This window comes from Carassius auratus, chromosome 15 (genome assembly GCF_003368295.1).
Source record: "Carassius auratus strain Wakin chromosome 15, ASM336829v1, whole genome shotgun sequence".
NCBI classification, from domain to species: domain Eukaryota; kingdom Metazoa; phylum Chordata; class Actinopteri; order Cypriniformes; family Cyprinidae; genus Carassius; species Carassius auratus.
Genome location: NC_039257.1, coordinates 6,797,210 through 6,807,098, shown reverse-complemented (window position 1 = coordinate 6,807,098; position 9,889 = coordinate 6,797,210). Strand labels below are relative to the sequence as shown.

General features: G+C 35.1%; 1 protein-coding gene across 1 annotated transcript; it reads left to right on the top strand.

The window, feature by feature from the left end:
- The first annotated feature begins 12 nt into the window (after nucleotides 1-12).
- On the top strand, nucleotides 13-9,062 carry LOC113114865 (phosphatidylinositol transfer protein alpha isoform-like). The gene is made up of 12 exons (XM_026281941.1): nucleotides 13-179; nucleotides 1,332-1,362; nucleotides 3,579-3,727; nucleotides 3,860-3,951; nucleotides 4,069-4,076; nucleotides 4,520-4,594; nucleotides 4,748-4,831; nucleotides 4,904-4,981; nucleotides 5,064-5,174; nucleotides 5,372-5,494; nucleotides 6,439-6,499; nucleotides 8,296-9,062. Exons 1-11 carry the CDS (start codon nucleotides 163-165, stop codon nucleotides 6,484-6,486), a joined length of 816 nt encoding a protein of 271 aa, XP_026137726.1. The 5' UTR covers nucleotides 13-162; the 3' UTR covers nucleotides 6,487-6,499; nucleotides 8,296-9,062.
- The last annotated feature ends 827 nt before the right edge of the window (nucleotides 9,063-9,889 follow it).

The following is a 9,889-nucleotide window of genomic DNA, read 5'->3' as shown; positions in this document are numbered from 1 at the left end:
TGCGGCGCTCCTGTCGACATCTTTCAGGAAATGAATTTAAAGAAATTAGAAATCCAGGAACTTGAACTGAAACGAGTCACGGCGGGTTGGACCGAAGAGTCGAAGAATAAACTCTCTTTAAGTTAGTTTGAATGTTGTGCACGCGGAGCAGAAGGAGATAACATGTTGATAAAGGAATTGTAAGTATTTCAGTATGATTTAACTGCGCTGAAGTTTTGATCCCAGGCTGAACTTGACTTACGGGCGCATGTTTATTAACTTTCACCGGCTTAATAAAAAGGATTTATGTTGATTTTTTTTTACTAATGAATTATGGATGTTTTTAAATCGCTGTGTTAATTATGTTATGTCCAATAATCTAAAATTTAATCTAAAATTATTTTTCAGATTATATTTTTTTATATTCCAGGCAATTTACACTAGCAGACATAATGAATCATCAGTTTATGTGTTTTACAAAGTAAAAGAAAAGAGTTGACCTTTTTTGAAGTTACAAACTTCAGGTGTTATGAATGTGATTGTCACATGTTACCATTTCGCCGGTCACGCGTCATAATTGCACCGTTGTGCACGTCATAGTGCACTTTGAGACTTATGTGCTGTAGTATACATATTAAGTGATTAAATCAAAAGTCCTATTATGACATTTATATTCATGTAACATGCAAGCTGCATTCTACCTGAGCTAAATGAGCTGTAAAATATTACATAAGCGTCATGTTATTACTGCCATAATGTTATTACTGCAATAACTTGATGTTAACTGAATATAGTGATGAAGAACTTTTAATTCGACAAGATTTACAACGTCACGGAAAACCTGGGAATTATCAGGGGATTTTAAAACACAGGAGGGGTTACACTGTGAGAAATAATCCTGGTTTTAAAAGATTAGTATTTATTTGTTGGCTTTTTTGGTGAACTTGTTTTTGTGGTGTTTGGTTGTAATAACATGTTCTGCAGATTCAGCTATTTTCAGTATGCAGAAATCAACCTTTTTTATTTTCAGCTTTGGTTTGTGACCAAATATTTTACCTATATGTAGTATCTTTTTCAAAGATACTAACTTTGAAACCACTCAATAGAGTAAACTCATTATGAAACAATATGATCAGAACATTTCTGTTTTATGACTGCAAAGGTCAGGATACTGAATAAAGCAACACCAGTTCTTAAAAACTGAAGTGCTCTGTTATTTATAAGATTATTAGTGCAGTTGTCTTCAGACGGTAAAAGCAAGGAAATAAATGTGACTGAATGAATGAAAAGAGTTCAAAGGATGTCTCATGTTATTTTCGCTGACTCAATGGCCTTTCTCTTTTGTTTTTCAGTCGAATCGTCCTGCCCATTTCTGTTGAAGAGGTATGTAATTTTTACAGGTGCTGCTTTATGGGTTTTATTTTAGTCTAGTAATAATTTGAAAAGTCCATCTTGAGGCTCATGGATGTATTTTTGCCAGAATTATTCCGTTACTCTGTGTTTCCAGTCTCTGCCCAGTTTCTTCTGTTGGGCTGGACAGTTAAGACATTGCAGTGATGAACTGAAACAAATAGTCAGAGTTTTGTGGGACAGTGGCCTAGTTAACTGCAGGCTTGTATATAGCATACAAAGACAGACTGTAATTCATTGCAACCTGAGGCTCAGCTTATCAGACTTTATCAATTAACTATCTTTGCTCCAGTTTACTAAGCAAAGGTTGAATTAGTTTTGTCCCTGTCATTTCTTGCCCTCCCTGTTGTAGTATTTTGTTGATGTAGTCTGGTGTGTTTTTACCCTGCATATTTGAATGTCTTGTTCTGTATCTGTTGTGTTTGATTAATAAATCATTGTTGAAGAAGTCAGTTGTTTTTGTCTAAATGGCAGTTAAGGTTTGGCGTGTGTAGTTGCATTCCTTTCTGTTCACCTGTGCAAAAGACCATATAATACAGACCCAACCAGCTGAAACAGGAAGCACCTAAAGGATGTTACATTCTGGAAGCTGGTTGTGTAGATGTACTGAGTGTAGATGCAGTGTGGGGGGGTGCGATATGGAAAAATTATCATATTACTTTTTTTAAATATATATATATCTCGATTCACGATTTCATCACAATTCTTTGTCATGTTGGTTTTACTATTTTGCAAGTTGTCTGAGCATTGCAGCCAAACTAATTTCTATATTATAAAGACAAAAAATAAAGAAATAAATATTTGTTCTTATTTTTTAATAATAAAGATAAAAGAATGACAACGATACACATTACAACTACACATAATATACAAATAAAACAAACAATGCTTTCTTTTCAGGTACAATAGGTGTATTTAGCTGGGGCATTCAAGAAATTGAATTAACAAATATAAAAAATAACCTTAAATAGTTCACCCAAAAATACAAATTCTGTCAGCTCTCTGTCATTTCTATCATAGTGTTTTATTTTTATACCACCATTTTCTCACAACAGTCGTTTTAAACCTGAATGCATTTCTTTCTTCTTCTCAACATAAATGCCATTTTGAGTAACATTGAAAACCAAACAGTTGCTTGTCCGCAGTGACTTCCATATTATTTTTTGCTACTACCAAATTCAATGTTGACAAGCAATTGTTTAGTTACCCACATTCTTCAAAATATCTTTTTGTGTAAGCTTTTGACTGCACAGTACTTCAGTAGCTTAATATCAGTTATTCGCCAATATTTAAGATTATTTTAATCAGTAAAATCTGTGTAAGATACTTAATTGTGCATGTTTATTTTTTTCTATTTTTCTGTTTAGCTTACAGTTGCTATCATCTAACTCTCACTTAAAGTTAACCTTTAAAAGCTATTCATTTTATAACACTTAAATCTTTAACAAACCTCAAACTTAATATCCATTTTTCATAATGTGCATAATAATTTTGTGATGCCTCAACACACTTGTACCATGTAACATTAATGGATAATGATTTACTTGTTTTAATCTATTTAGACACAAATAGTGGCCTAGAAAACATTTATCCATTATTAGTCATCATGTGAAAAAGAATAATTTACTATAAACCAAACTTTTCAGTTTTTCATACTGTACTTTATCATTTGAAGGTCTTAATTCAGTGTATGTAGTATTTTAAATTGATTGTTTAGTGTTTTATGTAAAAAATTTATTGAATTGTAATGGTTTTACATCATAACACTACTTAAAATTATCGGTTTATTACTAGAATTTGAATAAAATGTTTCAAATTTGTATCCAATGTCTCCAAAACTGCTAAAATATTTTTCTGCTTTTGCAGTTTATAGTGTTGGGCAGACATACATACAGAATTACTGTACATTCATTTGCTGGAAGCATTACTCACCAGTTTCACTCTCTTCTATCACCCGATTATAGGTTTTGAACACTTCCTCTATAATTTTGTCTGTTTATGGCACAGCAGCCTGTATATGGCTATTTGTCTATGTAGATGTTAAATCGGCTCCCAGCACTGTACGTAGTTATGACATGCAAATCCACTTGGCAGAATACATTCATTTCAGTGTGTTTTTGTCATTTAGAGGCGTTTTACTGTAACTTCCATATGACCAAGTGAAGTTAACATTATTCTCTCATCTGCAGTACCAGGTGGGTCAGCTGTACTCAGTAGCAGAGGCCAGTAAGAATGAGACGGGTGGTGGAGAAGGGGTGGAGGTACTGCAAAACGAGCCCTATGAGAAAGAGAATGGAGAGAAAGGACAGTACACACACAAGATCTACCACTTGCAGAGGTAATAATAATCATTCATTGCTAATTATTCAGTACTGTGGTCTGTATCGTAGGGCCATGTTATGATCATTTTTGTCAGGGCCATATCATGTGCTGTCTTGAAACATAGTCTGTATCTCTCATTCTTATGCAGTAAAGTGCCAACTTTTGTACGGTTACTGGCCCCTTCGTCTGCCCTGAGTATCCATGAGAAGGCCTGGAACGCTTACCCTTACTGTCGCACAGGTACCAGCCACAGCAGCACAGCTTTACTGAATATATTACAGCAACTGTACATTCAGAGCTCATTCAGAACTGTGTTTCTTATTTTTCATGTGCTCACTACATCATTCATCACTACAGTTCTTACGGTGAGTTTATGAGACACCTGTGTGTAATTAAAACTTATATTTATATTACTGTTAATAATCGGCATTTTACTACTCTAGATCAGGATTTATTCTTATAGATACAATGCCTTTCATAAGTTGAAAGTTTTGCATTTATTTGACCAAAAATACAGTAATAACTTTATTATTGTATAATATGTATATATTTTCCCCATTTGAATATACCTTAAAATGTATTCCTGTGATGGCAAATATGCATTTCCAGCATCTTTTTCCAGAAATCATTCTTTGATGGAGAGAACATAAAGAAATAGTGTTAGTTTAAAATAGAAATAATTTGTTACATTATTAATGTCTTTACTGTGACTTTTGATCAGTTTAACTCATCCTTGCTGAATAAAAGTACAAATTTCTTTAGACCCCAGATTTTGTCTGTGTATCAAATGTGTATTGTGTGTTTATAGAACGAGTACATGAAGGACAATTTTCTAGTTATGATTGAGACATGGCACAAGCCTGACCTCGGTGAACAGGACAATGTGAGTAGATGTTATACCGATAAATCCAGGTCATCATTTTGATTATGTAGCACCACAATAAGCAAAAAATCTATGTTGAATTGCAAGCTGCTGTGAGAGTCTTGATCTTGTAAACTAACTAACCATGTCCTTTTTTTGTTTTTGTTTTTGAAGGTTCATAAGCTTGACCCTGAACAGTGGAAGAAGGTTGAGGTGGTACACATTGACATTGCTGACAGGTCTCAGGTGGACACTAAGGTAAAGAGTTTTTACTTTAGATGTACGATCAGACTTTGAGACATGCTGACATTTTGATCTTCTTCTTCACAGGACTACAAACCAGACGAGGATCCAGCCACCTTTAAATCACAGAAGACTGGTAGAGGGCCATTAGGACCTGACTGGAAGGTGTGCATGGTTTCATGAGTTGTTTTCAGATAAATCTCTCCAGTCATTTTTTTTTGATCACGTTTGTTCCTGTGTATTGCAGAAAGAACTTCCCCAGAAGACGGACTGCCCTCATATGTGTGCCTATAAACTAGTCACTGTCAAGTTCAAGTGGTTTGGTCTGCAGAATAAAGTGGAGAGCTTCATTCACAAGGTGTAAATCTGTGAAATGCCTCATGCTGTGTTCAGTGTGACTCACTTTTATATCAATAGAATATCTGTTCTAACATCTTAGAGGTGTGGTTTAGAAAGATAAACAGTTAGGGTTTGTTCAGTTTATTAGAGGGTTTGGTGTTAATCTAATTTTAGTGTGGTGACTCATGAAACATTGTTTGTTTGGTTTTACTTCAGCAAGAGAAGCGTCTGTTCACCAACTTCCACAGGCAGCTCTTCTGCTGGTTAGACCGATGGATCCATCTGACCATGGAGGACATCCGCCGCATGGAGGAGGAGACGCAGAAAGAACTCGATAATGTGAGTTCAGCCACGTTTATAAAATCATTGAACACACTGAAGAACACAGGCTACCAAAAAAATCTATAATGGACACAAGTTTTAAAATAGGATGCAGTACAGGCTTATTGATAGCTAAAGCTAATATAAATCGTTTTTCGTTGCAAAAAATGCTTTTCTTTCTTAGATTTTTTGGCTTGTTTCCAGCCCACATATCTAAAGATTATTAAATAAAGAATTATTTTCTAGACTTTTTTGCTTTGGCAGCTGGCACAAAATACATAAAAAATATTATTATTACTATATTAATAAATAAAAAAACTAAATAAATGACAAAATTAATAAAACTTAAAAATTAAATGAAAACTAAAAATATAAAAGCTACTAAAATAACGTCGATGCACTGAAGATCCTTGTTAATGATGCTATTCAACATTGGTCAGAGGAGATATTTAATCTGTATTTAATGTAATGCTGCAGTCCCTAACTGTTTTTGTGTTCAAAATTGACTACATTTATATATAAACGAGTACACCATGTATGAAATGTTTTTGGCTTGTCCTGAATCACTTTTAGGTCGGGTGGGTGTCGCTGTGGAGTAGTCCGCGTTATTCGTCATCAACATAAACAGAGAGAAGTAGCTCCGGCTACAGTGTTCTGCTTCAAGACATGCACAGTTCTGTTTATTAACCGCTAGAGCGCCAAAAATTACAGACTGCAGTGTTGAGAATAATTAATCAATAGAAAATATTAGAATTTATACGGCTTGTGCCTAAATAAGTTAAAACACTTAAACACTAAACACTAAAATCAATCATTATGAGTGCTACTAGTGAATTTAAGCGGTATTGTGTAATGCTAAAGATTACAATTAACAATTTTAAGTTATTAATAGTAAAAGTAAAATGAGCATGCATAATTATTCCAATATTGAGAAGTCTGAAATGGTCTTTTATCTACTATAGATGAGAGAGAAGGATCCAGTGAAAGGGATGTCTGCCGCAGATGAATGATGCAGCTGATACTGTGAGTACAGCTCAACTGATGCTTTATGTTTAAAATAACAGCTAATTTAATTATTATACAGTATTGTTCAAAATAATAGCAGTACAATGTGACTAACCAGAATAATCAAGGTTTTTCGTATATTTTTTAATTGCTACGTGGCAAACAAGTTACCAGTAGGTTCAGTAGATTCTCAGAAAACAAATGAGACCCAGCATTCATGATATGCACGCTCTTAAGGCTGTGCAATTGGGCAATTAGTTGAATTAGTTGAAAGGGATGTGTTCAAAAAAATAGCAGTGTGGCATTCAATCACTGAGGTCATCAATTTTGTGAAGAAACGGGTGTGAATCAGGTGGCCCCTATTTAAGGATGAAGCCAACACTTGTTGTTGAACATGCATTTGAAAGCTGAGGAAAATGGGTCGTTCAAGACATTGTTCAGAAGAACAGCGTACTTTGATTAAAAAGTTGATTAGAGAGGGGAAAACCTATAAAGAGGTGCAAAAAATGATAGGCTGTTCAGCTAAAATGATCTCCAATGCCTTAAAATGGAGAGCAAAACCAGAGAGACGTGGAAGAAAACGGAAGACAACCATCAAAATGGATAGAAGAATAACCAGAATGGCAAAGGCTCAGCCAATGATCACCTCCAGGATGATCAAAGACAGTCTGGAGTTACCTGTAAGTACTGTGACAGTTAGAAGACGTCTGTGTGAAGCTAATCTATTTTCAAGAATCCCCCGCAAAGTCCCTCTGTTAAAAAAAAGGCATGTGCAGAAGAGGTTACAATTTGCCAAAGAACACATCAACTGGCCTAAAGAGAAATGGAGGAACATTTTGTGTACTGATGAGAGTAAAATTGTTCTTTTTGGGTCCAAGGGCCACAGGCAGTTTGTGAGACGACCCCCAAACTCTGAATTCAAGCCACACTACACAGTGAAGACAGTGAAGCATGGAGGTGCAAGCATCATGATATGGGCATGTTTCTCCTACTATGGTGTTGGGCCTATTTATCGCATACCAGGGATCATGGATCAGTTTGCATATGTTAAAATACTTGAAGAGGTCATGTTGCCCTATGCTGAAGAGGACATGCCCTTGAAATGGTTGTTTCAACAAGACAATGACCCAAAACACACTAGTAAACGGGCAAAGTCTTGGTTCCAAACCAACAAAATTAATGTTATGGAGTGGCCAGCCCAATCTCCAGACCTTAATCCAATTGAGAACTTGTGGGGTGATATCAAAAATGCTGTTTCTGAAGCAAAACCAAGAAATGTGAATGAATTGTGGCATGTTGTTAAAGAATCATGGAGTGGAATAACAGCTGAGAGGTGCCACAAGTTGGTTGACTCCATGCCACACAGATGTCAAGCAGTTTTAAAAAACTGTGGTCATACAACTAAATATTAGTTTAGTGATTCACAGGATTGCTAAATCCCAGAAAAAAAAAATGTTTGTACAAAATAGTTTTGAGTTTGTACAGTCAAAGGTAGACACTGCTATTTTTTTGAACACACCCCTTTCAACTAATTGCCCAATTGCACAGCCTTAAGAGCGTGCATATCATGAATGCTGGGTCTTGTTTGTTTTCTGAGAATCTACTGAACCTACTGGTAACTTGTTTGCCACGTAGCAATAAAAAATATACTAAAAACCTTGATTATTCTGGTTAGTCACATTGTACTGCTATTATTTTGAACAATACTGTATGTATTATATAACATTTATTTGGATAATTATAATGTTCTTTGTTTATATGTTTTTATTTATATTATTTTCATGTTATTTTTTTTGTTATATTTGTATTTTCAGATGTTGCAGCTGTTCGGTTGTGTCCTAGTATTGGAAGATGTCTCTGCAGTATGACGGCTGCTCTCTCTCTCTCTCTCTCTCTCTCTCTCTCTCTTCACTCCAGTAGATTTTCTCCTTTTTTCACATCTGCACCCAGGACATCCCATCCAGAGGTGTTTCTTACACTAATAAATAGCACAAAAAAAATGTTCAGCGCTTGTTTCTGCCCTATGTCGAACTTTTTATTTTGAAAGTGTTTCATAGATATGTTTACCAATCTTTTTTTTTTTTTGACCGGCATCAGCACTTGTTCAAATAAGCCCTCACTACCTGTATCACCAGCATGTTAATGTGTTTACATGTTTCTCTAACAGACGTTTCCACCCTTGATGTATTTACTGCAGGTGTTATTTTCTATTTGTACAAGATGAAGCTGCCTCATGACAAATCACCATGAGTTTCTGGTATTAGCGGGTTGCAGCTGACCCATTGTTACTCATAAGCCACTTTTCTCAGGACTTTTAGTAGATCTGAAAGGACTAAATTGTACTTGTGTGGTAATGCCAGGTTTACAGTCATGACGTAATAAACATGTTTTGGGCTATGCATTGTGCCTCTGTCATACGAGGCTTAATTATGAACTGTATTCACGTGTTTAAATCGTATTCTGCTGTTCTGTTTTACTTTTTCTTTAAGACTCTGTGTTTATTGGGCTCGGATACAGTGTATTACTCGTTCCATAATCATGCCTCATGACCTGATAATGACATTAAAAAGAATTTATATTATTAATGTCTGTAGTGTGTATTCATTCAGTGGTCTCTTTGGTATGCGGGGATATAGAGAAAAAATTTAGTAAATACAAAGTCTTTTTTTTTTCATATGGATACATTTTTTGTTAACCACATTATGATGTTTACTTGGGGGTTAATGTGTATTTATGTCCAACTTCCAGCGTTCGTTTAATAACTGATTATTATGGATTGATTGACAGCTCACATTTACCAATTTTCAAATTCCAAACTACATTTTGGAACATAATTTCATGATGGTTTACCTTGATTACATTAGTAGGTCTTATACTATTTAACATTCTTAAAGCATTTACAGAGTGATGAGGTAGCAAACACAAGAATAGATGTATTTTTATGCATTGGGAAAAGAAAAATGCTTCAGCAGTCTAATCGAGTCTAGACTCCACCAGCGATGTGTGCTTAGAAGTCTGCAAGTAATTTAAATGTTAAGTGATACACCATTTTAGGTTGGTGTATCCCTTTAAGTAACCGAAATACCAAAACTCAAAATATTCCGCCCCTAACCCTAATATACATAAACTTAAAAATCTATGTCGTAATCATAAGCACAGTCAGGTGGTTACCAAAATTGTTTTTTGGAACGGAGCGGTTAAAAATAATAATAATAGGCTTCATAAAAGACTGGTAGACTGCTGGAAGTAAAGTACTTCAATTTAAAATTTTCAATACAATAATGTGCTGGTAAACCTTTAAACGAGAGGGAAAAAACCGTTCCCGCGTCCTTATCAGTGCTGGTAGTTCGATATTTGTCAGTTGGTCCAGACTGATGTTTTCAGCAAGCGTTCAACTAACCACAATCA

Bases quoted from the DNA above. Each gene is read 5' to 3' on its own strand.
- LOC113114865 (XM_026281941.1), top strand. The intron at 3,728-3,859 runs GTAATAATAATC...ATTCTTATGCAG, and splicing joins AAGATCTACCACTTGCAGAG to TAAAGTGCCAACTTTTGTAC. The intron at 4,982-5,063 runs GTGTGCATGGTT...TGTGTATTGCAG, and splicing joins CATTAGGACCTGACTGGAAG to AAAGAACTTCCCCAGAAGAC.